The sequence below is a fragment of the Trichechus manatus genome, unplaced genomic scaffold (assembly GCF_000243295.1).
Source record: "Trichechus manatus latirostris isolate Lorelei unplaced genomic scaffold, TriManLat1.0 scaffold00087, whole genome shotgun sequence".
NCBI lineage: Eukaryota > Metazoa > Chordata > Mammalia > Sirenia > Trichechidae > Trichechus > Trichechus manatus.
This window is the reverse complement of record NW_004444023.1, coordinates 3893749-3921578: the sequence shown is the minus strand read 5'-3', so window position 1 is coordinate 3921578 and position 27830 is coordinate 3893749. Positions and strand designations below refer to the sequence as shown.

The window sequence follows — 27830 nt, the reverse complement described above, 5'->3', positions numbered from 1 at the left end:
ATGGCGGAGGGCTCCCTCACTCCAACTGTCTCTTGCTCAGGCCCATTTCACAGAAGTTCGAGGTACCGGAAAAGACGCCAGCGCCGCGTGCCCTCCCTCCTCCCACAACCCATAAATCATCCAGCCTTCACCCTCCCCGCCAATGGGCACGCGCCCGCTCCATCCGGCAGGACGCGCGCCCCCGCAGCCCTACGCATGCGCGACCTCGCAGTTGCAGGTAACCGACGGGAACGGCGGGCGCTGTCCGCGCGGAGTGCGCTTGCGCCGCTGGAGGATTGGGCGCCCCCCTACCCCCTCCACCGCACCACCCCGGCGGGGCGGGGCTTAGACGCAGGGCGCGCGCTCGGCCCCGCCCCGCCCTCTTTGCTTTTTTTTTTTTCGCGCGGGAAAGGCCCTGCGCCCCCCCCCCCCCCGCCACCCGCGCAACTGCTTTTCGTCGTCCGTGGCCTTCGACCGAATCCCGAGACGTGGCCTCAGGTGCGCGCTGCGTGTGTCGAGGTTCCCCAGAATAGCTCCAGGGATCAGAGCTCCCCGGAATCCTTACAAAGGCCCCCCAAATAGAAAAGACTCCCTAATATGCCGGGAAAAAAAATACCCGTTGCCGTTGGCTCAGTATCAGGGCCTTCTATCCTGTTAAGAGCCCTCTTGAACTCCTGGCAGAATCCCCTGGGAAACACTGGAAGAAACCCATCCAGAAATCTTATAGGTGGCCCCTGAAATCCTGTCAGAATCTTCTAGAAATTCTGTCAGCCTCTCTCAAAGCCTGTCAGAGACTCCATGAAATCCTGTTACACCCCTAATCCTAGCAGAGACCCCAAAATCCTATCAGATTCCCAGAAAGCCTGGTCAAACCCACCAAAAGTCCTGTCAAACTCACCTCCCAAAATCCTGTGAGAGACTCCCTCCAGAAATCCTATCAGAGATTCTTCAAAATCCAGTCAAAGACTCCCCAAAATTCAGAGGCTCTTCCAGAAATCCTGTCAGAGACCCCTCCAGAAATCCTTTCAGAAACCCCCTAGAAATCCTATCAGAAATCCTGTCAGAGTCCCCAAAGTCCTGTCAGAGACCCCCAGAAATCCTTTCAGAGACTTCCCAAAATCCAGTCAGAGATCCCCCAGAATTCCTGCCAAGACCCCTTCCCACTGCAGCTTCCCATCAGAAGTCCTGTTGGACCCTCATGATCTGACCGGAGCCCCCTCAGGACCTCCTCAGAAGTTCCCAAACACTGTCATAGAGCTCCTGGCTCCTGTCAGCACTCTGACAGGGACCCTTCCTCACTCAAGCCCCACGACCATTGCCCCCTTTTGCACCGTTGAGTGTTGTCCAAACCCTAGAAGGTTCTACCTTCAAAGACCCTCTTTTCTAGGACCTTCTACAAGCCGCCAAGAAGCGTGCAACTTTCGACTGTGGATCCCGATTGGCGCCGGGGAGAGCAGGGTGTTGGGAGTATTTGGTAAGGACAGGAGGGCTGAGGAAGTGGGGGTGGGGGCACCCCACTGCCCAATGGGACAGAGGCCCCATAAGGCCCTAGGGTCACAGTCACATTGACTGTTCACCTTGGTGTGTCCAGTTCAGCCCAATGGGCACCCTTGTCCAGCATTGTGGGCAATAAGTCAGGTGATCAACCTGGTTGTAATGGAGGCAGCACAGAGCATTGTCGGAGCGCTGAGGAGGGAGTCCCAAGCTGCCCCAGGGACTCAGGGAATGTGCCGTGGGGGAGCTGTGAGTGGGGCCACCATAGGGGTGGGACTGGCACCCAGGGTGTGACCGGGGCCTGGGACCCAGGATAGGAGCAGGTTTAGGGGGAAGACACTGGGCTTCCATTGCCATTATAAAGGTTAGGGACCTGGGAATAGGCCAATGGAGAGAAAAATAGCAAAAAGGGGGGGGGGGTGTTTCAAGGACCTGCCCTGTGCAAGGCCAGCCTGAGGGGCAGGGAGTTAGTCCTGGGGGTACTAGAAAGCCATGAGAGGTTTGGGAGCAGGGGAGGGACAGGGTCAAATTTGTGAGAGGCCAACAGTCCCAATACAGGCTAATATGGCAATAATGGCAGGAGCTCAGGTCAGTGTGGGGGTCCAGAAACAGTGCCTGGTTCAACCCAGGAGTGGGAATCGGAAACATATTCCCCGAGGAGTGGACTTTGGGGCCAAGACGCGAAGGGCTGGCAGGAGTTGGTTCTGTGATGGTGGCTTGGGGAAAGGTGAACAGCATGCAGTTCTGAGTTGCTAGAGCATCAAGTGGGATTTGGGGTTGGGAGGTGGGCAGGGCCAGACCAGGCAGTGCCTTGAAGGCCAGGCTTAGGGGCTGGCCTCTGTCCTGGGAGTACTGGGGAGCTATGGAAGGGTATTGAGCAGAGGAGGGGCAGGTCAACCCTGGGGCCATTTACAGAATGGGCTAGAGGGGAGAGACTGGAGGCTGGGAAGCCAAGGAGGAGGCTAGGTCGAGGAAGGGTCCAGGGGGAGAGGACGAGACCTTAGCCAGGGCTTTGGGGAGGACAGGAGGCGAGGAGGCCACCCTGTCTCTCCCTGACCAGCAGGCAGTGCCCCCCACCCACTGGCCCCCCTTTGATCTCTGCCGCCCACACCCAGGCCGCCATTTCCCCAGCCCACACCTCCAGTCCATAAAACAGGTCAGAGCGGGCACTGCTCTGATTGAGGCGGAGGTGGGCAAACAGGTTCTGAGACCCGAGAGCAGCCTGGGGCATAGGCAGGGTGGCGCAGGCCCCCACCTGCGGGTGGCCGATCTGAGGAGGCCATTCTCCAATTGTCCTTTCAGGAGCTCTCGAAGCAGCTGGTCCCCTCCCAGTCCCTCCTGGTGATCGTGGTCAAGGAAGGCTGTTAGTTTCACTGGCAGCTTCAGAGCAGAGCGAGTGGCCCATGGCCCTACCTGAGGGCCGGCCAAGTGGCCCTGCTGCAGCAAGTAGGTGGCCGGGAGGGGATCATGAGCTGTGAGTGAACAGGTGCCAGGCTGGGCCCTAGTAACTTGGGAGAGGTGGCTTGAATTGGCTGAGCCTCTACTTTGGGGCAGGGGTAGGAGGGAGGGAGGAAGCAAACGTTGATTAAGTGCCTATTGTGTGCCCACCTAAGGAGCCCTGGTGGCGAAGTGGTTAAGCACTCAGCTACTACCCAAAAGGTCGGATACTCAAAATCATTCATCAGCTTCTTGGGAGAAAAGACCTGGCGATCTGCTTCTGTAAAGATTATAGCCTAGAAAACGCTATGGGGCAGTTCTACTCTGTCCTGTAGGGTTGGTAGGGTCGGAATCAACTCGATGGCAATGGGTTTGGTTTTGTTTGATTTTGCATGCCCACCTGTCTGTACACCTTGTCACATTTTACCCAGGGAGGCCAGAAGGGGTTAGAGCGAAAGCCTTTTCATGCACTGTTCCCCTGCCTGGAACTCCCTTCCCCAGTCACCCGCAGGCTCATCCCTCACTTTATTCAGATCTCAGCCCAAATATCGCCTCCTTACTTCACAGAAGACAGCTGCCCTGTTACACTCTCTCCCCTTTCCTGCTTTGCTTTTCTTCACAGCACTGACATCTCTTTGTTGGTTTAGCCTCTTTCTCCCCCACTGGAATGTGAGCAGGGATTTGGTCTCTTTCATTCACTCTTCGATTCCCAGTCCCTGGAGCAGCACTATCCAATAGAAGCTTAACGTGCACTACACCTGTAATTTCCATTTTTTTAGTAGTCACATTTTTAAAAAAGTAAAAAGAAACATGAAATGAATGGCAATCATACATTTTCTCTCTTTCAGCCTGTAATCAATATAAAAATGTACTGATGAGATTATTCCACATTCTTTTATTCGTACCAAGTTTTCAAGAGCTGGTGTGTATTTTACAGCATCTCAGTTCACACTCTTCACGGGGGCAAGTGGCTGCCATATTGGGCAACATGGCTCTAGAACAGTGTCTGGCACGTAGTAGGAATGCAGTAATTATTCTTTGAGTGACTGGGCGGATGCAGACCAGGTGGGTGTAAAAGCTGCTTTGGAAGGAAGACACTGGGTTACCCCCACTGAGACTCCTCTGCTACGTAGAGGATGAGGATGGGGCTGTCATCAGGGGGTGCTGTAATGAGGTGGCACAGCCTTGAAGCTGGGACAGGGCAAGCTCTCCACAAATGGTAGTGATTTCAAAATCAGACTGCTCCTCAAAGCAAAACATTCTTGTTCCCTTTTCCCAAGCCAGAAAACTGAGGTCGTAGGAGAAGGAGGAAGTCTTTGGCCAAAGGCCACACACCTAGAAGTGGTAGAACCATCTAGACTGTGTTGTAAGCACTTTCTGGTGACTCTCAATCTGATGTGAGGGCAGCCCCCCCCACCTTCCGGGAGATTCAGTCTGAAAGGGGAGGCAGTGCCCCCACCCTCTGGGAGAGCCCAGTCTAAAGGAGGAGGCAGGGCTCCCACCCTTGGGAGAGTCCAGCCTGATGGGGGAGGTAAGGCACCTTTCTTAGAGGCTCCCAACTATCAGCAGCAGAGCCAGCTTCTTTTCTCAAGGCCCCAGGCTCCAGGCCTGACTCTGGCCTCAGGAGACTTTCCAGATAGGAATTCCGAGGTAGAGAGCAGGCTGCAGGAACCGGAGGGCAGCCTGGCTGAACAACCAACACCTAAATTTCTCCTGCACCAGTAGAGGGCGTGCAGACACTGAGGAACCCTCGGGCAAGGACTGAGCCAGCTACTGGAGGCGCCTTGGAGAGAGAGGAACACACCCAGAAGGGGAGATGGAGACAGAGAAGGGTAGGAGGGGAAAGAACCAGAGAAGACAGCTGGAGGAGGGCAGAGAAGGCTCCAGGAGCAGAGAGGCGCTGAGATATGGGAGAAGAGAGAAACAGAAGAAGGAGAGACGGAAGAAAATGGGGGCAAGAGGCCCAGAGAGGCAGGAGACAGGGGAGACAGACGGGGGGGAATGCTGAACAGAAAGAGCTATCTAAACAGGCAGGGACAGAGACAGAGATGCTGAGGGAGGGTATAGACGAGTTCTGATCTTCAGAGCCCATGGGATCCGGTGAAAGTAGAAGATAAGACTTCAGGGAAAGCCCTTGGCACAGGTGCTGGCATCTCCCCTAACTGTGGGTTCCTGCCCCCCTTCCCAAGGGCCAAATCTAGGAGCATGGGTTCAAGCCAGAGGGGCGCCCAGTTTAGCTCACTAAAGAACCTCTAAAGAGAGGGATGAGAAAGGGGCTCATATGTTCAACAGGTAGGCTTGGGCAAGTCCCTAACTTCTGTGTCTCGGTTTCCTTATCTGTAAAGTGGGGCTAATAGTACTAACCACCCAGATGGTGGGACGAATTAGTCTGTATGAAACACCCAGAACAGGCTTGGCACCTGCTAAATGCTAGCAAGAGCTTTCCGGATTTTACATCATTCCTTCCCCAGGAGGGAAGTAACACCATTCCCATTCTCCAGAGGAGGAAACAGGCTCAAAGAGGTCTAGTCCCTTGCCCCAGACATCACCCCTTGTCTGAGGCAAAGCCCAGATGGCCCAGATGGGCCTGACCCCACAGATGTCTGAGGTCAGGGCAGGCGAGCATCTATTGAGCGCCTACTATATGCAGGCACAGTGGATACAGCAGTGGCCAGAACAGACCCCACTACATGGGCACTTCACAGACAGACCTAACCCACCTTACCCACCTCCCACCCTCATTTTGTTTAGCTGCCATCGAGTCGATTATCAGCTCATAGCAACACCGTGTGACAGAGTAGAACTGCCCCCATAGGGTTTCCAAGGCTATAATCTTTATGGGAACAGATCGCCAGGTCTTTTCTCCCACAGAGCGGCTGATGGATTCAAACCACCAACATTTTGGTTAGCAGCCGAGCACTTAATTGTTGCTTCACCAGAGCTCTTCACCCCCGCTTTACTGGTGGGGAAATTGAGGCTCTGAGAGGGGAAGCAGTTTGTCCTAGCGGTGCAGCTGGGCTCCAAGCCCAGGTCGGTCTGGCCACCCCCCACCCCCCACCCTGCCTGGATCACCTCATCTCTCTGTGACTAGGGCCCCTGGCCATGGGCCCCGATGATGCCAGCTTTGCCTCGGATATGCAAGAAGGAGAGCGATCTGCCCCTACTCCCCAACCCTCCCTGGGGGGCTGGGAGACCAGAGATGCGGCCAGCAGGATCGATCCAGGCTGCCTGGCGTTATCGGATTGTTCCTGGCTGGGGGTAGGGGGAGGCCATCACCCTGGGTTCCTTCCAGAATCCTCTCTTCTCCTCCCTTCTCCGCCCTCCTCCACCCCCTAGCCCCTTTGAGCAGAGCCTGGGAGGCTGGGGAGGCGAGGAGGAAGGCATGATCTCAGAGCCTTAGCTGAGCTCCTGAGTGGTGGATTGGATGGATCACAAAGGATTGGGGTTAGATAGCTGGGGGCAGGGGGTGGGTGGGAGTGGGGCACTTACTGACCTGAAAGATGGGGCCTTCATGTAGCTGCCCTCATCCCAAACTTCCTGCTGTTCCCCACCAGCCCCAACTCCAGGCAGCTCCAAATGAGTTCCCTCCCTGATGCTGGGGAGGGCCAGGAGACCCAGGCCCGGGGCTTACTCCTCCTCCCCTCTTCTCCCCCTCTCCCTCCTCCTCACTGGTGAGCCGGGCCCTCTTGTCTCCTCAGTGTACCTCTGGGACCAGCCTGAGGAGGGGAGCCTGGGGACTCCGCTCAGCTTGGAGGAGCAAGTACTCAACTCCACGTTTGAAGCTTGTGACCCCCAGAGGACAGGTGGGAAGGAAGGACACACGGAAGCTCTTGGGGGCAGGACAGGAGGCAAGAAATGTAGGAGGGCAGGAGTAGGGGGCTGGGGATGGGGGAGTCATCGAGAGAGGCCTGGGGCTAGGGTCCCTTGGAGGGAGTCCTGCTGGAACAAAGTGCATGATTGTGGGGAGTTTCAGGAAGGAAGTGGATAAAGGGGGTGGGGGCCTTTCAGGACACTGGGAGAAGGAGAGAATTGGGGGATACAGACAGAAGAGGGGGGTCCAGGGGCCTGGGAGGAGGAAGGTGGACAGCCAATATTTGCAGTGCCCAGTGGGGCAGGACTGGAGCTGCCCTGTGACACAGGCCTGGCTGTGCCATTTCCAGATGACAAATCTGACCAAGGGGCAGAGGAGGGACTCATCCAAGGTCTCTCAGTCTGGCAATCTGGCCACAGGACAGGGGTGCCACCTCCTGAGCCACTGCCAGTTCCCACCCTCAGCTGCCCCAGACTCCCTCACACGTGCTCTGCCCACAGGCATTGTGGCCGTGACCCACGTGGTGGCCTACCTGGAGACTGTGACAGGACGGGGCCCCCAGGATGCATGCCTCCAAACACTGGCCCGCAGCCTGGACCCCAGCGGGGAGGGCCCTCGGGCCACGGTGGACCTGGACACCTTCTTGGCCGTCATGCGGGACTGGATTGCTGCCTGTCAGCTGGATGGGTGGGTCCCTACATGGGTACCGTCTCCCCGGAAGTCCTTCCTCAGATCTGACCTTTCATCTGCTTACTACAGCCAGCACTCTGTGGGCCCAGGGACCTACTGTGGTTGGAATGAGGCTGAGGAAGAAAGAAACGTGAAGAGATGGGGTTTGGGGGACGCCTGAGGACAAAGTGCCTGGGAGTGGGGCTGAGGGGGCCTGGAGCCAGAAATAAAAGGGCTAGGGACCCTGGAGGTGTTCCTACTGGAACAAAGTGCAAGAAGGGGTGCCGGGTAGGCAGAGGCCCCTTGCCCTCCTTCCTCTACACCCAGTCCTTGCCTCTCCTGCTTTTCCGTCTGGCCCCGGGCACTACCATCTGGCCTCACCTTCCTCCCCACCGTGCCCACTGCACCTGACCTGGTCCCCTCCCTCCACCACCCACCATTCCCCTGCCATGGCTGGTTGGGACTGGAGGTGTGGCCGCAGGGGGCTCTAAGCCTCATTCCTTTGATATAGGGGATTAGAGCTGGAAGAGGAGAGTGCCTTCGAGGGGGCCCTGATCCCCCAGGAACTGCCATCTGGTGAGATTGCTATATATAGAATGAAGCAGGCGGCACTGGGTCAGACAGTAGGGGGACTTCCCACCCTGGGCAGAGTAGAGGATAGGGTGGAAGCCCAGAAGTGTACTAGCCTGAAGCTGTGAATTTCACTTCTAGGGTCCTCCGTGGCTGCCTTCCTCCCCCGAGCCCTTTCCTGAATGTTTTGGGGTTTTCTCCTCAGAAGGTTGTTTCCAACTCCTCCACCGGCCCTAGTACCTCAGCCCGTGGTACGCCCACCCCTGATGTCACCTCAAGTCAGCTCCACCTTACTCTCTGGTCCCTGGGGCCTGGCTGCAGTTTCCACCCCCGGCCTCGCCTTTCCATCTCCCTCATCCTTCACAGCCTCGGTAAAGGGTTGACTCCTCAGGGAAGCCCTCCGGGATCCCCAGTCCAAGGTTGCTTGCTTTCCACGCTTATTTGTGGATCTGTGTGCCTTTCCTATAGACCCTGTGACCTTGCAATATGAGTATTTGATTAGTTACTGCCCTAGGGTATTGTTTGTCTCTTTGCTCACCATGTACCCACAGGACCTTATACATAGGAGGCGCTCAGTAAAAAAGGGTTCGTGTTGTATTTCTCCTGTCTTACAAAAACGAAGGGGGATAAAAACATCTTTTATGATATTCCTTTGAACCTGCTTTAGTTAGGCCTGCGGCGGGGGGGCCTGTGAGCAGGGTGGGTGGGTCAGCTCTGGTTGGAGAAAGACCCCTCTGGACCCTTGTGGGGTGCAGACAGGTTGGAGGGTGAGACTGGAGGCGGAGAGTCTGGGTAGGAGGCCGGGGTGATGGTCTAAGGAAACCGAGGTGACTGTGGGAACAGAGAGGAGGGGCAGGCAGAGTCAGGGGCAGGGAGACGGATTGGGGGCCACTGGGCTGAGGGGGTGACGATTGAAGGGGCCAGGACAGCCTGGGGGATGGGTAGATGGTGGGGCTATTCCCAAGCGGGGGAGCCGGGAGGAGGGGGCGGTGAGGCACTGCCCAGCGTTGGATGGGATAAGTGTAGGGGCCGGGGATTATCCAAGATATTCCACCTGAGCTCCAGGTACAGACAAGCAAGAGGCCTTTATGCTGGTGCAGACCCAGGAGCAGATGAGGTCACAGGAGTGGAAATGGAGGTGGAGGCCAAAGGAGGGTCAAGCCTGGAACCTGAGCACCCGGACATGACATTTAAGGTCACAGGGAACCCAACATCCCATGTGTCTCCCCTCCTTCCAGGATGCCCAGAAGCTGAAGAGCTGGCCAACCTGGAGAGTTTTGGAGGCGAAGAAGACCCCAGACCAGAGCTGTACCTATCCTCAGGGCCCCTCTGTCCTTCCCCTTGGCCCCCCCACACCATGCCCTCAGCCTCCCAGCCTGCCAGGGTGTGAGGCCCTTGGGGGAAGTGGGTGCGGGACACAGCTTTGCTGCTAGCTTTCACTTTCTATACAAGAGATGCCCGCTCACACACACCCGCACAAGCCTACCCAGCCTGGGATGGCAAGCAGGGCTGGTGGAAGTGACCCCAGCCCCTCTCTGCCCCCAGGCCGGCCACGGCTGACCTGCTGAGCAGCCTGGAGGACCTGGAGCTCAGCAACCGGCGGCTGGCTGGGGAGAACGCCAAGCTCCAGCGGAGCGTGGAGACAGCAGAAGAGGGCACTGCACGCCTCAGTGAGGAGATCGCAGCCCTGCGCAAGCAGCTCCGCAGGTAGGGGCCTGTCCACCTTTCTGGCCCCTGTCCTTCCTCCAGCACCCCCAGGCGCTCTCTGCGCCCACTCTCTCAGCACCTTCTGCTCTGTGTCTTCGTCACTGCATCTGTCCCTTCACTTTTCCTTTCTTTCTTTCTCTTTTGTGGTTCTCTTTGGTTCTTGTCTCTCAGCCTCTCTGTTTTAGTCTGTCTGCTCCTCCATCCCATTGGTCTATTCCTTTTCCTATGTCTGTCTGTCTTCATGTCTGCCATGGTATCTCTTTCTGGGTCTCTCTCCTCCTCTCTCTCCAGGTCTCTGTCCCTCTCTTTCAGGTCTCTGCCCCCTCTCTTCGGGTCTCTTCCTCCCTCCCTGTGGGTCTCTGTCCTCCTCTTTCTCCAGGTCTCTGTCCCCCTCTCCCCAGGTTTCTGTCTCCCTCTCTCTGGGCCTCTTCCCAACCCCCCCTAAAACTTCTCTGTTGCTTCTGTCTGTCTGTGTGCATCTCTCTCTCTGCATCTCTGCCTTCCTCTCTCTCGTGTGTCCCATCTGCCCCGTCCCCTCAGTGCCCAGCAGGCTCTGCAGTTTGCCAAGGCTGTGGATGAGGAGCTGGAGGACCTGAAGACTCTGGCCAAGAGCCTGGAGGAGCAGAATCGCAGCCTTCTCGCCCAGGCCCGGCAGGCGGTGGGTCCCAGACAAGGAGAACACCGGTGCTCTCTTCACCCCTCTGTCCTGGAGTCTGAGCTGCAGAGCCGGACGGCCACCCTGGCTTCCTCCCTGACCCCAGGCCCTGCTCGCCCCGGACTTTGCCATATCTGCCTGCCACACCTCTCGTGACAAAGGGGACAGCGGGAGCCATCAGGGCTCTGCCGACTGATTCCCCCCAGCCCTGTTCCCTGATGTCCCAGGGGTGGGAGAAGGCCAATGGGGGCAGAAAGGCTGGAAATGAAGCCTCTGTCTTCTCTCTCGGTCGGTCAGGAGAAGGAGCAGCAGCACCTGGTGGCCAAGATGGAGACTCTGCAGGAGGAGGTGAGCTGAGGCCCCGCCCTGCCCCTTCTCACACCCCTCGGATCTTCCTCGGGCCCACCCCTGCTGCCCCCAACAGCCCCTAGCAGCCTGAGACCAAACAACGTTAGGGTGGTGGGGGAGGCAGTGTGTGAGTGTCCCTGAAGGTCACATTGCAGAATGTGAGAACCACCATGGCTGGGCAGGGTTCACAGTGACGCTGCCGGTGCAAGAATGGGCCAATCCCCCGCTTCTGCACCTCAGTGTCCTCACCTATAAAAGTGGACATAATGATAGAATCTTCCTCATGGGGTTCATGAGATTATAAGCTTCTAGAGTCTTGGGACAAGGCAGGACCCATAGGATACGCTCACTATAAGTTAGCTTTATTGTTGGTAGGTGCCATGGAGTCAATTCTGACTCATAGCAACCCCACGTGTTGGAGTAGAACTGTTTTCTAGGCTGTAATCTTTATGGAAGCAGATCACCAGGTCTTTCTCCTGTGGAGCTGCTGGTGTTGTTTATATATTATTCTTTTATGGTGAAAAGAACACAGGCTTTGATGTCAGAGAGCCCTAACCTCGGTTCCCATCTCCGCCATTTACGTGATGGGCAACTGTTAGGCAAATGATTTCTCTCTCAGCCTTGGTTTTAATCTGGGGAGAATATGTCTGTTCAGTGGGGTTAAATGAAATTAAACGAAAGCCCATGGCCTCGCCTTTAATATGAACAGGACCTGTTCAGCCTCATCTCTATTTCAAGCCCCTGTTGCATCCATTCCACCTGAGACAGAAACATCATCTCCGTTCTTTCTGGGCCAACCTAGTCCTTTGAGGTTGAAATTGAAACTTACCAATTAAAGATCCCCTCCCCCAACCCCCAAGGTGGCATCTAAGGTGTGGGGGACCCACACAACACCCTAGTGCTCTAGGAGGCAGTCCATCGTCGCTCAGTGTCTTCCTCTCTGCTGTTCAAGAGATTGTTCCTCATTGCATCTGCTTCTCGGCCTACACCACCACCGCAGACTGGTGTCGGCTGAGAGCCTGGCATCGCCTTCTGATCTCTGGACTTGCAGGCCTCACTGCTGCATCTGCTAATGGTGCCCCCTTGCCAGGACCCGGGGCCCACGAGGTCTGGTGCTCTCTCTCGGCCACTTCTGCACCCTCGTTGGGGTGTGGGGGAGGTTTGGCTGCTTTCCTAGGACTCTTTGGGGACAGGGCGTCTCACTGAGCCCCCTCTGCCCCTGCCCCTCATACAGCCATTGCTACTCCATTATTCTCATGCCTTGGTGACATTGAGCTGGGAAGGGGGCACAGCACCTCTCAGAGTCCCAGACTTCCCAGGGGTTCTGCGGTTCTACTGCATAAGAGCTAAGCTGGCCTGGCTTGGGGATGGCTCCAGCACCGTTTTCACACTATTGCTCTCCTCTCTGACTCTTCTACACCCCTCTCCAGCTCCATAGAGTCAGGGCAGTGATATAGTTCTGCTGGATCATGTATTTCCCCCCATATCTCTTTGTCCTACATCAGCACTATGGCTTTTAAAGTTAAAATCCAAAAAATTTGCCACTTCTTCCTCTGGTTGTTCTGTGAAAATTCTCCCCTCGGAACAATGGGAATCAAAGCAGAATGATGGCCGTGGTGACAAGCATCATGCACAGATAGGGTGTGACTGTTTCTTCCAGAGCATTTTGTTGCTGGTGTTGTTGTTAGCTGCAGTTCAATTGCCATTCACTCATGGCAGCCCCGTGCACAATGGAATGAAATGCTGCCCAGTCCTGCACCATTCCCATGATCGGTTGCAGATCAGACCGTTATGATCCATAGGAGGGTTTTCATTGGCTGATTTTCGGAAGTAGATCGCCAGGCCTTTCTTCCTAATCTGCCCTAGTCTGGAAGCTCCACTGAAACCTGTTCAGCATCATAGCAACATGGAAGCCTCCACTGACGGATGGGTGGTGGCTGTACGTGAAATGTCTTGGCAGGGAATCGGACCCAGGTGTCCTGCACGGAAGGCAAGAGAGAATTCTACCACTGAACCACCACTACCTCCACTAGAATACCTCTTAAGAACAAGACGAAAAAAAAAACCCTAAAGCCCCCTGCAGCTTACAGCTCATTGTCCAGAGCTGCATCAAATAATCACATCCAAACCAATCCCTGTCCAGGATAATGTGACCAGGGATCAGTCGGGAATACTTTCAGCTCTGAGGAAGCGACAGCTTCAATCTTAAGGACACTTGTTTACCTAACAAGAGGCTTTGAAGGAGGTAGTCTGTGGGTTGCTTTGGCAACTCGTTGGCTTGTTGGTTGACCTGTGGCCTCTTGATCACAGATGACTGCTACAGCTTCCGACTTCATGTTCTCCTTCAAAGCAGGAAGACATGAGGAAGAGGAGACCCCAGAAAATACTCCCCTTGCAACTCTCACTTTTTGCCAGAAGCAAAGCTTTCCAGAAGCTTCCCCAGAAGATCCCCTTACAGCTAACTAGCTGGAACTGACACCTAAGCCTCAAGGGAGGCCAGGAGAGTATCGGGTCTTCCTCAGCCTCTACAGTGGGAGGCAGACAAGTAAGAGGGGGCCAAAGTGGCTGTTGGGTTGGCTAACCAGCAGAGTCTCCCATATCTGCCAAGATTTCGATCTCGTTTCACCTCCAGGGCTGGGGCTGGGACTGGGACCCACCTGCTCTGAGAGGTGGAGAGTGGACCCCAGACAATAACAGGTTTCTCTTGGCAGAAGAAGAATTAAGCAGAGTGAGTGGCCCCTGCTCGACTTCCCTGCTCAGAAGGCCCGCTGTGGAGTCAAATACCTTGAGCAGCGCCTGGGACATCCTAGGCGCTCGATAAAATGGAGCTATTCTTGGTTTCCCCCACTCCTCCTCTCCCCTCCCTGCAGCTGCCTACAGAGATCTATAGATTGAGTTCTCAAATTACAATAGAATGTGCTAGAGTAATGAGACACTGAAACGCACCTGGTTCAAGGCAACCTTCCTATGGAGACTTACTGAGGAGCGGGCTCAAGTTACTGCAGAAGGAGGCAGGAGCAGCTGAGTAACCAGGCTCCCTGCTGAGTTGTTCTGGATCCCAGTTGCAAATCCCAACCAGGTGGACAGATGTTGACACAGCATTCCTGGCCCGTCCTTCCTTCGCCCTTCACCTGGCAACCCGGGCGCGCTGAGACTGAGACAGAGGGAGAGCGGCTGATGGAAGACTTGGAGCTGAGCCCGGGCTGGTGGAAGGGAGGAGCTGGCTGTGCTATCTCCGGGGGTGCCAGGTTGAGGGGTGTGGCCAAAGCATGCTTGACCTGCCCCGTGCCCCCAAACACATTCCCCTGACGAGCTCCTCACGGAGAACCTCAGTGTCACGTGCTAGGCTTCTGGTGCCCGGAAATTCCGCTCTGGGATTTGGGCCACTTTGTTCTCAGGGCCCATTCCCTCTGTCTGCCCTGCTCTTTTGCCTGGTTAACGCTCCTCCTTGAAGACTCAGCCCAGGTGCTGCTCCCTGGGCAGCCTTTCCCGATTGCCCTCCTCGATCCACAGGGCCTCGCACGGTTGTAACCATCTGTTCCGCATCAGTCTCCACCACAAGTCTAGGAGCTCCTCGGGGCGAAGGATGAAGCTGGCTCTCTTTCCGTCCCCATTGCCACTCAGGGCTACGTCTGGTTCGGAAGGAGAGTGTGGGGATTAGAAGCGCTGGATTTGGGATCAGATGTGGGTTTGAGTCCACTTACCGTGTCACCTTGACCTTGGCCAAATGTTTCGGCCTCCTCACTCCTGGATTTTCTTTGTGAAATTGAGCGTCAGAATAAAAATATTAATAGTTAAGGCCACCAGACATAATACTCCTCCTGAACGGCACACTATGCTATACGTAGAACCACCCGTGGAGTCTTCTTGCCAAAAAATCAAACAAAAGCCTGCTCAGACCCCTAGAGCTACCCTTCAGTGTAATAACGAGGGCAGAGGGACAAGTTGAACTTCCGACAAATGCAAGCTGTCAAATCCAAATGTGGGCAGTTCCACAGGACTGATGATGACCTGGTGGCTTCAACAGATGAAGGGCACAGACAAGTGGTTGTGGTGGCAGGAGGAGCACTGTTTAGAAACGATTAAAGAAACTTTAAAAAACCAAAGATTAAATGAAAAACTTCAGGGACGTTCCGAGTGAAAGCAGTGGTGGGCCTTGTTTGCATCCTCATTCAGACAAACTAAATGCAGACAGACCTTTTGTGAGACAAGCAGAGAAAAATGAGCACAAACTGGGAATGGGGTGGTATTAAGGCATTATTATGAATTTGTTACGGGTGATAATGGCAGTGTGGTTTGGCTAAAAAAAAGTCCTCAAGTAAGAGATAAATGCTGGAGTCCTTACAGGTGAAATAATATGATGTCTAGGATTTGCTTTGAAATAATCTAGTAAAACAAAACAAAAAACCTGAAGGATAGAGAGGAGACAAAACTGGGAAAATGCATGTAACTATTGAAGCTGGGTGAACGATAATGGGAGTACATCATACTGTTCTTTTTACTTTTGTGTATATTAAAAAATAGAGGAGCCCTGGTGGCGCAGTGGTTAAAGCACTCGGCTGCTAACTGAAAGATTGACGGCTCAAACCCACCAGCCACTCCACAGGAGAAAGATGTGGCAGTCTGTTTCCATAAAGATTACAGCCTTGGAAACCCTATGGGGCAGTTCTACTCTGTCCTGTAGAGTCTGTATCAGTCAGAATCAACTTAATGGCAACAAGTTATATTAAAAAATATATAATAAGTTTTTGAAATGTTTGGAAAACATATACACGTTGTATATACATACCCACTGCCGTCGATTCTGACTCATAACGACTGTATAGGACAGAGTATAACTTGCCCCATAGGGTTTCCAAGGCTGTAAATCTTTATGGAAGCAGACTGCCACATCTTTCTCCCACAGAGCTGCTGGGAGTTCATACCACCGATCTTTTGGTTAGCAGCTGAGTGCTTTAACTACTACACCACCAGGGCTCCTTTTATATATATATATATGTATATATAAAAGCAACAAACAACATGTATATGCAAAAGAATAAACAACATACATGTATGTGTTGTTTGTTACGTATATTGTTTGTTGTTAGTTGCTGTCAGGTCGATTCCAATTCATGGCAACCCCATGTGTTACCGTAGGCTTTTCTTGGCTATAATCTTAAGGAACCCCGGTGGGGCAATGGTTAAGCACTTGGCTGCTAACCAAAAGGTTAGTGAAGCCGCTCCAAAGGAGAAAACACCTGGTGATCTGCTTCCATAAAGATCGCAGCCTAGGAAATCCTATGGGGCAGTTCTGCTCTGTCATATAGGGTTGCTATGAGTTGGAATCAGCATGACAGCACACAACAACAACAATCTTGACAGAAGCAGACAGCCAAACCTTTTCTTCTGCAGTACCGGTGGGCGGGGTTCCAATCCCCAACCTTTAGGTTAGTAGCCATTCGCAAACATTTTCATCACCCAGGGACCTTGTTTTATATATGTATCTTCTAACATTTATCGAACGCTCAATATATGTATAAGCCAGGCACTATTCTGAATGCTTTGTGCTCATTAGCGTTCATCAACATATATTTGCATATATTACCATCTTTGTGACTTGGAGCAGGTTGCTCAACCTTTCTGTGCCTGAATTTCCCTTATCTTTAAGATGGGAGATGAAAAATGAGTTACTACCTGCAAAGTGCTCACTAAGTGTTAAACCAAAACCAAATTCATTGCCATGGAGTGGATTCCGACTCATAGCAACCCTATACAAAACAGTAGAACTGCCCCATAGGGTTTCCAAGGCTGTAATCTTTACAGAAGCTGCAATACAGTGAATTACTTAATATGGTTCTTCTAGTCATAGTCTTTGTAGCCCCCACCAAATGACTGGGTGGAACTATGCAAATAAGGTGCTTGTGGTCCACCAAAGGGACTAGATAGCTTGTTAATGTAAACAAGGTGCATGACACCCTTGTGGGCGTGGGACCATGCAAATAAGGTATATGGAACCCTAACAAGGGAATAGGTCAGTTTTACCATCCCACTAGACTTAAAATGAGCCATCCCAGGGATGAAAAGGGGGGACCTCACAGCCACTAAGAAGGAAGAGCCAGGAGTGGAATGCATCCTTTGGACCCAGGATCCCTGTGCTGAGAACCTCCTGGTTCTAGGAGACAGAGAGCTGTAACACCAGAGATGGCGAGAAGCAGCAGCTGAGAAATAGCCGCAGCAGAACCAGGAGACGGCATGTTGGGCTTCCTGGCCCATGCAGTGGAAAAGCTGAGCACCTTCAGGCAGGAGGCTTGCTGGCAGAGTGGGGTGCCTCTGGGAACTTACTGGCAGAGCTAAAAGAGCTTTGTAACACTTGCCTGAGCAGGGCAGAGGCCAAGGGGCCAGAGAGAGGCATGCCTGCTGGCATGGCTGAGAAGAGGCTGTCCTGATCAAAGAACTGTATCCTGAATTGTAATGTATTACTTCCCAAATAAACCCCATAATCATGAATATTGTCTGTGAGTTGTGTGTGGCCACTGCAACGAGTTATTGAACCCAGCAGAGAAGTAAAGAGTGCCGTGGGAGGGACGGCTCTTGTCAGAATTGGTAAAAAGGTTGGAGGGAGGAGGCATGTCTGACCTCCACCTTATAGGTATCTGCCACATCTTTCTCCCATGGAGCAACTGGCAGGTTTGAACTGCCAGCCTTTCAGTTATACTGCATCACCAGGGCTCCTTCACTAAGTGTTAGCAGTTGTTATTAGCTCTTTTGAACCCAACAGCAACCCCATGAGGCAGGTCCCATTATTATCTCCACTTATACAGAGGAGGGACCGATGCACAGAGATGAAGGCCCAGTTCCCACTTGGATGGCCGGGAGGATTAAATGGACTAAAACATAGCAAGTACTTGTTTTTGTTAGGTGCCCTTGAGTCATTTTCAACTCATAGTAGCCCCATGTGACAGAGAAGGACCTCCCCATAGGGTTTTCTAGGTTGTAATCTTTACGGAAGTTGCCAGGTCTTTCTCCTGCGGAGCCTCTTGGTGCGTTCGAACTGCCAACCTTTCAGTTAGCAGCCAAAGGCTTAACAGTTGCATTACCGAGTTCCTTCAGCCATGAGCATTAGCATCACCATTTGTTGAAGCAAACCTGACTGCTCTTCCTTCTTCCAGAACGGGAAGTTACTGGCTGAGTGTGATGGAGTGAAGAGGCGGAGTGAGGAGCTGGCCACAGAGAAGGAAGCTTTGAAGGTGCTGCCTGCCCCTCCCCGGTGCCCAGCCACTTACCCTCCCCAGGGCCATTTTTACCACCTCCAGCTCTGCCACCTGGTGAGAGCCAAGGTCTCCCAGAAAGCTGCCAAGGCAGCTTAGCTGGATTCCCAGTTGTCCAGGGCCATGGCCAGAGGGAGTGAGGCAGCCCAGAGGAAGGGCGGGGCAGGCCCCGGAGCATCTGGGGCTGGACAGACGGACGCACCCCTTCCTTGGCAGTGGCAGCTGTACGAGTGCGAGTGCCTCATCTGCCAGCGAGAAGCCATCCTCTCCGAGGTGAGGACGCTGGGGAGGGCGGCCAGCCTGCCTCCCAGTGCACCTGCCCACCCCTGCACCCACCCTTCAAAAGGAAGGCCTGCCTGGGCCCAGTCCCTGGAGATCAGTAACCTGGGGGATGGGAGCCAAGGATTTGCTGGGGTTACCAGCATGACCTGGCTCAGGCTTGTCCCCAGGACCTAAAAGCCCCTCTGGCCAGTGCTCTCCCTCAGGCCCTTGCTCTTCCCCCTAAGCTCACACCAGCCTCCCACACCACCCTCCCCAGTGTCTCTGGGGGCTGGGCCCAGTCTCAGTCAGCTTTGGGCTTTCCCAGCGCACCCGCCATGCAGAGAGCCTGGCCAAGAGCCTGGAGGAGTACAAAGCAACCACCCAGGTAACGGCTGCCTGAGCCCACATGCCTGCACTGCGCTCGCCAGCTTGGCCCTCCTGTTTCTCTTTTGCCGTCTCTGGGGTTGGCTGCCTCTCCCTCCCTGTGCCCCTCTTTGTCTCTGTGGGTCGTTTTTTGAGTCTCCACATGTCCCCTCTTCCATTTCTGTTGTAGTACTGAGTCTCTCCCGCTCTCTGCTTTTCTCTCTGCCATAAATGGTTTTGCTGTTACTCTGTGTATCTCTGTCGCCCATTCAGTTTCCTTCTCTGTGAATACCTTCTCCCTGCATCTTACATGTCTGTGCCTGTCTGGCTGATTTTTTTCCTGATTTTTTTTATTATGGTAAACTATACATGAAATTCTGTATTTTAACTATTTTTAAGTGTACAATTCAGTGGCATTAAGTACATTTACAATGTTGTGTAACTGTCACCATTATCTATTTCCAAAACATTTTTATCACCCCAAATGGAAACCCCATACCCATTAAGCAATGACTCCTCATTTCCCCCTCCCCTCAGCCCACTAATAAACCTTGGTCTCTATAATATTCTAGATATTTCATACAAGTGGGATCATACAATATTTGTCCTTTTGTGTCTTGCTTCTTTCACTGAGCGTATTTTCAGGGTTCATCCATGTATCAGAATTTCATTCCTTTTTATGGCTGAGTAATATCTCATTGTAGGGATATACCACATTTTGTTTATCCGTTCTTCCTTTGATGGGCACTTGAATTGTTTCCACATTTTAGCTGTTAGGAATAGTCATGCTGTGAACATTGTTGCACAAGTATCAGTTTGAGTCCCAGCTTTCAGTTCTTCTGGGTATATACCTAGGAGTGGAATTGCTAGGTCATATGGTAGTTCTGAGGAGTCCTGGTGGCACAGTGGTTAAGCGTTCAGCTGTTTACCAAAAGGTCGATGGTTGGAACCCACCAGCCGGTCCGCGGGAGAAAGATGCGGCAGTTTGCTTCCATAAAGATTACATTCTTGGAAACCCTATGGGGCAGTTCTACTCTAGCTTCCTATCAGTCTGAATCAACTCAACAGCAACGGGTTTGGTTTGGTTTGGGTTTATGGTAGTTCTATGTTTAACTCTTCGAGGAACCACTAAAGTGTTTTCCACTGCGGCTGCCCCATTTTACAATTCCACCAGCAATGGATGAGGGTTCCAGTTTCTCCACATCCTTGCCAGCACCCAGTGGCATCACTAGGGTTAATGTCACCCAGTACGGTAACTCATGGTGTCACCCACCCCATGCTAATTACCACAATATTGTAGCTAAAACACCAGAAAATTTAACAAAATCAGCAACAGTAAAAACACTGGCAGCAGCAAAAACAACAGCACCGGCTTGTAGCGCGTGCTTGTAGCGGGTACAGGTGAAACCACGTGATCTGAAGCGTCATTGTAATTGGGTAATAATGAGCTCTGATGGGGCACATTAGTAAATTAGCATAGATTTTTAGCCTTGTAGATATGTTTATACATATGAGCTGGGCTTAGTACAAAAAATTTTTTTGTTGTAACTAACCACAGAGATATTTTTATAAAAATAATAATAAGTTTCTGCTGAGACACTGCACAAAAATTTTATAGACAGTCATTTTGGTGTCACCCTCTCTGACACTGTCACCCAGTGTGGTCTGCACCCCCCACACCCCTTTAGTGACGCCACTGCCAACACCTGTTATTTTCCGTTGTTTTTGTTTTTGTTTTTTGTAATAGCCATCCTAGTGGGGGTGAAGTGGTATTTGTGGTTTTGATTTGCAGTTCCTTAATGACTAATGATGTTGAGCATCTTTTCATGTCTGGCTACCTCATTTTGATTCTTATCTCTGCATCTCTTTGGGAGACTGGCAGCTGTCTCTCTGACTACCTCTCTTTCTGGCTTGTCTCTGGTCTCTGAGTCTCTTGTACATCCTCTGTGGCTGCGTCTGTCGTTTTTCGTGTGCCTTTGTCTCTGTCTTCCTTCTCTTCATTTTCCTGGCTGTGGTTTATTGCCTTGGTTTCTGTTGCTCTCTGTCTCTCTTTGACTTCCTGGGTTTCTGTCACTGCTTTCTTCCCCTTGTCCTTTGGCAGTAGGAGTCTGGGGGAGCCCAAAGAAGTGGGAGAAGTGGAGGGGACCCTGGGAGAGGAGATCAGCAGTGATGGGGGAAGAATGGAGAGCCAGGTGCCCCCCTTTGCAGGAGCTGAGGCTGGAAATATCACACCTGGAGGAGCAGCTGATTCAGACCCACGAGGGGCCAGATGAGTGAGTGGAGGAGTGGAGCCCTGGGGTAGGAGGAGTGAGGGGGCCGAGGGCAGGGTTACCTCCGCCCCCCAACCCCCAACCCCCCGCTCCAGCCCCTCTGTGGGCAGGGCAGGGACCCCCAGGGCAGGCTGAGGGACAAGAGGTGGCAGGCTCAGTGGCAGCCTTCCCTCCTGACTCTGTGGCCAGGCTGCCTGAAGGGGCCCAGGCGAGAAGAGTGGGCTGGACCAAGCTGCTGCCCCCATCGCTGGGCTCGGAGATCGAGGCCATTCAGCAGGTGGGCCTGGTACCCTCGGAGCACCCTAGAGACCACCAAGGCAGAAACTTGCAATGTCTCCTCACTCTGACCCTCGTACCTGGCCCATCCTTAACTGCCTTTGCTGCCAGACAGGCTCCCACCCCAATCTCAGTTCTTCTCGAATTCTCTACCTCAGATCCCGACCCCAAGCCCATGCCAGGCCCAGCTCTGATCCAGCCTGGACTCTAACCCTTCCCCGTTATCACCCCTAGGATGGTCTCTAATGCATCAAACCGTCCCCTCTTTCTGTCCCCCCAGCTCCCCCCGATCCCCACCCCAGCCCTGTGCCACCCCCCATCCTATTCCTGTCTCCACACCTAAGCCCCTCTCCAGCCCCATTCTGACCACATCGCTCGCTTAATCTGGCCCTGGCTGACCTCAGAAACATCTCCTCCCCTCCCAGAAACAAGACATGGCCGCCGCGGCAGATCTCTCCAGCCCTCTGTGCGGAGTGTGGCAGTGGGAGGAAGTTGTCGGTGAGACGGACGAAGAAGCCGCGATTCCACCTGAAGCCCCACCTGGGGGACAGGTCAGCATGAGGGAGGTGAGCACAGGAGTCAGGCAGCTGTGAGTGGGTTATGCCTTTGCTTATTCCCCTGTTCACTGAGCAGATACCAACTGCGGGTCTGCTGTGTGTGGGACACGGAACCACCAGCCAGGCAGGACACCACCCCTGCCCTCCAGGAACTGGCCCACTGGTGCCACAGATGAAAAGGAACAAAGCAAACCCACAGACTGCTTTGTGCACTTGGTTTTGGTTTTTAGAACACACACTGTCAAGAATCACCTCATTTAAAATTGTGCTGCAGTAGGGAGGTCATAAAGGAGCCCCGGTGGCGCGACAGTTAAGCTCTTGGGAGAAAGGCCTGGTGATCTGCTCCTGTAAAGATTACAGCCTAGAAAACTTTATGGGGCAGTTCTACTCCGTCACATGGAGTCGCTATGATTCAGAATCAACTTGAGGGCATCCAACAATGACAACAACAGAGAAGTCCTAAGTGAGCAAGGGTTTATGGTTTGAATACAAGCACCTTTAAGAAAAACTTAGGAAGTTCAAGCTCACTATGAAATCTTGACATCAACTGAGGCTATTTTATGCTGTTATTAATTTTCACAGCCATTGCTTTATGAGGACTCTCAGGGTGGTACAAATGGTGTTGTAGGGGACAAACACCATAAAGTTGAGTAAAGCAAAAAGAAAGTTTTATTCGGCATATATTCAAAAAGGCAAAAGTGGGAAACGGACAACCATGCTGCCAGAGCCATGTCTGCCCAAGTCCAAAGAATATTACAGAATAGGCAAGAGTGGGAAAAGAGACAAGCATGCTGCCACAGCCATGTCTGCCTGAGTCCAAAGACCATTACAGAGTCATCAGTATATATTAACATTACAAATGGGCAAAACCATTGAAAGCTTCACCTTTTCACAGATTGGCTAGAAACCGTGATCATACATTTTGAATTGTCCTTCTTAACAATCATTGGTACAGGTTTCAGTAAGGAGAGTCAGGAGGGTCTTCATTGGTACAACAAATTTCTATTCACTAAATGCTAATAGAAAAAGAGTAGAAAGTCTTTTGTGTTCTGTTTGATTGGCTTTATGTGAAAGTTTCCCTAAAAGATACTTTCCAAGATTATCTTAGCTATTGTCTTTATATCTCAGGGCCCAGTTGATGTGTCCTTGTGAGTCTTTGTGAGCCCAGCTCCAGCTGGGTCACATTCTCTATGCTCAAGAAGAGGGAATAATAACTCCAGTATTATTTCCTAAATCAATGGTTAAGCGCTCGACCAATAGCTGAAAGGTTAGTGGTTCAAACCCACCCAGAGGCTCCTTGGAAGACAGGCCTGGTGATCTGTTTCTGAAAGGTCCCAGCCTTGAAAACCCTATGGGGCAGTTCTACTCCGCACGTGTGGGGTCCCCATCAGTCAGAACTGACTTGGCAACTCATAACAATTGCTTTCTGACTTCCATCATTATCTGAGCAATGGTTCAACAACACATGCAACAACTGAGACGAGTCACCTTCAGCGTCCGTCAGAGAAGTAAGATTTTAATCCATTAGCACCAGAAGAATGCTATTTTTTTGTAAAGTAAATATTTTTAACAGCTCTGTAAACAATGTTATTTTGTTTTAAACTTACCTTGCACCGTGGTGAGGTGACGGACCTGAGGGCCGTCAAGGGGAGCCACCCAGAGGCAGTTGGGTACACAAGGCTGGAGCTTAGGAAAATATTTATAGAACAGTGTAGAGTTGTCGGTTGAGGCCACAGGCAAGGATGAGAAGTCTCCGGGGGAGAAACAGAGAGAGGCCTGGGTCTGGTATCTGGCCCAGAGAAACTAGGCAGATGGTGGGGCTGGCCCAAGATTGGGCCCGGGAGGAGAAGGGGGTTTGGAAGGGAAACGCTGAGCTCCTTTTGGAACAAGGTATGAGAGGCTTGTAGGACATCCCGGGGGACCTAGGGGAGCAGGACTCCTGGGTCCTTCGGGAGTCAAGTCAAGAACAACTGTCGAGGTTCTGGCTTCTGCTCATTGTGAGTACTACAGCAATCATCGAGTGGGGGCCAAAGAGGAGGGCAGGTTCTAAACGGTGGTGCACAGCTGCAGCTCTGGAGACCACTGTGTATGGGGGTCTGGGACTTGGGGGAGAAACGTGGGCATCAATAGGGCGGGGGGCATGGCTCAAGCCCATACAGAGGGTTTGAGTGAGAAGAGGCAGGGGAGTCACCCAGATGTCCCTGCCCTTTTCTGTACACAGAGAAACTTCCAGGAAGAGCCAGTGCACCCCCAAGAAGAATGGAGCGAACACTGTATGTGGTAAGGAGTTTGTGGCCTCTGGAGCCACCTCTCTACCTGGGCTGGGATGCCTGATGCACAGCTGTCTAGTGGACGGGACCTGATGAGGCCTGAGGGAGTCGCTCAGTCACTCCCTCCGTTCCCCTGGGCTGAGGAGCAGGGAATGGATCAGACCTGGCCCTGCCCTCAGGACCCAGACAGTTAATTCTAGGAGGAGGAGTACCACACACCTGACCCTACCTGCAGGGCACAGGGTGCTGGGAAGGCTTCTGGGGAGGTGACCCCCAAGTGGAGTGTTGCAGGAGTGTGGGTGTATGGGAGACCCCTTGCCAGGTGGGTGGGCAGCTCCCTCCAACAGTCACCCTCTCACTGAACACACCTCTCCTGAGACCCCCAGGAGCCCTGGATTGCAGGCAACCCCGATGGGGCCCTTTGAGAGCTCCCCGTCAGAGAGCGGTGGAAGGCTCTGAAATCTGACTGCCTGGGTCTGAATCCCAGCTGTGTGACTTGGGCACTTGGCAATGGGGCTGACATGAGCCTTCAGCTGCAGAGCAGTAAAGCCCAGTCCTGTGCCTGCGACTGTCAGGAGGCTGTGTCCAGGCCTCAGATGACATGGAAAGCTCTAGACAGCTCAGCCCACCCTCCCCTGGGCCCTGGCCTCAGGGCCTCCGGTTTCCTGTGGTGCCTCCCTCTCCCCGCTCCCCCCTTGCGGGCTCCTGGCTGCAACAACTAATGAGGCTGCCTGCCTGGGCCTCTAATTGGACTTATCTGGGCAGAGCGAGATTGGGCAGGCTGGGGGTTCAGAGCTGTGACCTCCCCCTGCGTCACCAGGGAATGGCCAAGAGAAGGGACTGACAGCAGCTGGGCCCTGGTGCCAGGCTAGACTTCCGAATTTCTGTGAGATGGGGGTGCAGTATGTTCCACAGGTTGAGGAGCTGGGAGTGAGGGAGCTGGGGTTCCTGGGGCCCTCAGGAACTGGGTTGAGGGGTTGGACCTTGAGAGGTGCAGGGGAGGGGGGCTAGACTCCTGGGTCCAGAGTAGAAGTCTCAAGGGATCAAACAGTGTGTCTCTGATTGGGGCGGAGGCCGGGGGCCTACAGCCAGGACCCCTCATGGTGGGAGGGTGTCAGGAAATGGCTGTGTCCCCAAGGGTGTTGGATCTGAAGCTGATGACTGAAGGGTTTGTCCCTGGTCCCCAAGGAAGGCGGTGGCAGGTAGTGTGGAAGTCTGGGTCTCCAAGGGATGTCCGGGCTGGGCAGCTTGAGGCCTGAATCACTGGAGAGGCATTTCGGGGTCTGTGACATGGCAGAGGCTGGTTGCACACCTGAGATCAATGATTGGGATAGGGATGGGGACTGAACAGTTGGGTTCCTGAGGGAGGATGTCTGAGCTGGGGTCTAGTCCTCAAAGAAGACCCAGTAGATGAGACTCACTGAAAATGGCACACCCCCATGGGCAGGAAGAGGGGCCTGGAGCTTCTTTGCTGCCTTGGGGGTCTCAGACGGCCTGAGTCTCTGGTGTCTGGGGGATGAGGGAGCTGGGAGCCTCAGTTCCCAAGTTGGGAGTCAGCTGGGAAAATTGTAGCTAAGAAAGCAATCTGAGGTGAAGAAGCCCCCCTTACCTTTCTGGCGGGGGGTTAGTCACAGACTTTTTTGAGAATTTGGTGGAAAATTCCCCTGAAGATGACACATGCTGACCTACACAGGAAATTTTGCTCTTGGGGCTGAAGGACGCCCCAAGCCCATGCGTGGTCCCCAGGCCCTGCTCCAACGGTTGCCTTCCAGCCCTGCAGAGGGGAGTGGGACCAGTAGAGAAGGAGGGTGTTTGCAGTAATTGTTGTCTCCTCAGGTTGCCCAGAAGAGAGGAAGAGGAGGAAGCGGAGGCCTTGGTCCCGGTAGGCAGTCACTGGGACCCCTCACCGCTCCCTTTAGCTGCAGCACCACCACCACCACCCCCTCCCAGGGAGGCTGACCAGCTGATGGTAGCCTCATCCCCTCCCAGCCCCCTCTGCTCCTCTGAGCAGAGAAAAATCATTTGGCCAAGAGATAACAAGGCACTTGCTGTAGCTAATGAGAGCGGAGGGGGAGGTGGCGGGAGGCCTGGAGGTCGGTGGGCGGCCAGAATGTTCCCAGGGGACCCCCAGCCACACACGCACACACATAGGGCAGCATCCGCCTGGCTGCGGCCCACGCAGACACAGCTGCACCCCCAGATTGCATCAATGCACACTCACCCGTGCCCACACACCAGGGAAGGGGACGGCCCTCTGCCCCAGCCCGGAACTCCTTTGGGGACACCAGGCCTGTCACAGCTTTGCATCACACACACTGGCCCTTCACTCCTCGTAGCAGCAGTGCCGGTGGGATTGCAACCCCAATTCTCAGGCAAGAAAGGGCGAGGGGAGGAGCCTTCCCTCTGCACACCAGGCCCTGCTTCAGCGGCTGGGACCCTCCAGTGATGTGTGAGCTTCCTGGGGGCCACAGCAAAGTACCACAAACGGGGTAGCTTTGAACAGCAGGAATGTATTCTCTCATAGTTCCAGAGGCCAGAAGTCAGCGTTGGTTCTGGAGTTTTCTGGACGCTCCAAGGGAGAGGCCATCCCATGTCTCTCTCTGGGCTTCTGGTGGCTGCTGGGGTTCCATGGCTTGTAGACGCATCACTCCGATCTCTGCCTCTGTTTTCCCTGTGACCCTCCCTGTGTGTCCTTTTCATTCTCGTTGAATTTAAGGCCCACACTAATCCAATAGACGTCCCTGGGTGGTGCAAGCAGTTTGCAATCAAGGGCTAACCTAAAGGTTGGTGGTTTGAACCCACCCTGCAGTGCCATGGAAGAAAGGCCTGGTGATCTGCTTCTGTAAACGTTGTTGTTGTTAGATGCCATTGAATTGGTTCTCTGTAAAGATTACAGCCAAGAAAACCCTATGGAGCAATTCTACTCTGTAACACATGGGGCCACTGTGAGTCAGAGTCGACGGGATGGCAGCTGGTTTGGGCTGAACTGAAGGCCAATCCAGGATGCAGTGACTCATGTTTGTCCTTTGTCCCCCAGGTTGATCTCCCCATCCCTATGGGAGCCTCTCACCTTGGAAACATCCCAGAAAGCCCTCCTGAGAGGTAATCGGGCCTACGGGGCCTGAGAGGGGACTTGGGGACGGGAAAAGCCCACCAGCCATCTCCCCTTCCTTCCTTTCTCTCCAGCAGCCCTGCCATCCCCGAACCCAACCTCCACGGAGCCCTGGTGCCGGTGCCAGCGACCAAAGAGCTGGGCCAGATCGGGAGGCGGCACCGGGGTCAGCTCGGCCTGCCCTGCCTGCCGCCCCAGCAGTTCAGGTGTGGCCAGAGGCGTCAGGGGGAGGAGGGCGGTCAGACACCGGGGGCATTGCTGGAAGGCGGGGTCTCCCCATCCTGCCCTTAGCACGCTCTCCTCCAACCCCAGGGTCACGAGGCACCCGCTGGTCCCTGCGCCGTTCCTGGGCCTGGTGCTGCTGCTACTGCTCTCAGTCCTGCTGCTGGGCCAGTCCCCGCCCCCCAGCTGGCCCCACCTCCAGCTCAGCTACCTCCAATCCCCCCCAGTGTGAGCCTGCTCCCCGCCCCCCAGCAATTGCCAGTTCAGTAAACCCCCCTGGGGCTCTTTTTCCTGTTACTCCCGGGAGACTGTGGTAGTTACTTGGGGTTACCCTACTATTAAGACCCCAGAGACAGTACTCTGGGGTCTACACCCTAATGTTGGCTTAGGTAAATTCTCCTTGTTTAATGTTGGCGACAGCATTTCTAAAGAACCAAGAAACACGCTCAACAACGGATTAAGTAATAGGCATTATTTTTCTCACAAGACAAGTCTGGTGGGCTGTTGTGGGCCCATGGTTCAGGGTCTCCACAGCACCAGGGCCAGGGTCTCTGTGACCCTCCTGGCCTTTCCCTCATG

The 27830-nt window shown here is 53.7% G+C and overlaps 1 protein-coding gene across 1 annotated transcript; it reads left to right on the top strand.

Annotated features, from left to right (window-relative positions):
• Positions 1–27483, top strand: KASH5 (KASH domain containing 5). Its single transcript, XM_004381819.1, has 21 exons — positions 1–477; positions 2776–2836; positions 6002–6154; positions 6609–6713; positions 7222–7408; positions 7902–7966; positions 9199–9268; positions 9506–9667; positions 10208–10325; positions 10620–10670; positions 17822–17899; positions 18137–18193; positions 18507–18566; positions 20753–20817; positions 21004–21091; positions 21516–21641; positions 23869–23927; positions 25754–25799; positions 26955–27019; positions 27107–27235; positions 27342–27483. Exons 1-21 carry the CDS (start codon positions 1–3, stop codon positions 27481–27483), a joined length of 2364 nt encoding a protein of 787 aa, XP_004381876.1.
• The last annotated feature ends 347 nt before the right edge of the window (positions 27484–27830 follow it).

Bases quoted from the DNA above. Each gene is read 5' to 3' on its own strand.
- KASH5 (XM_004381819.1), top strand. From the start codon at position 1: ATGGCGGAGGGCTCCCTCACTCCAACTGTCTCTTGCTCAGGCCCATTT. The intron at 9,269-9,505 runs GTACCTATCCTC...CTCTGCCCCCAG, and splicing joins GAAGACCCCAGACCAGAGCT to GCCGGCCACGGCTGACCTGC. The intron at 10,671-17,821 runs GTGAGCTGAGGC...TCCTTCTTCCAG, and splicing joins TGGAGACTCTGCAGGAGGAG to AACGGGAAGTTACTGGCTGA.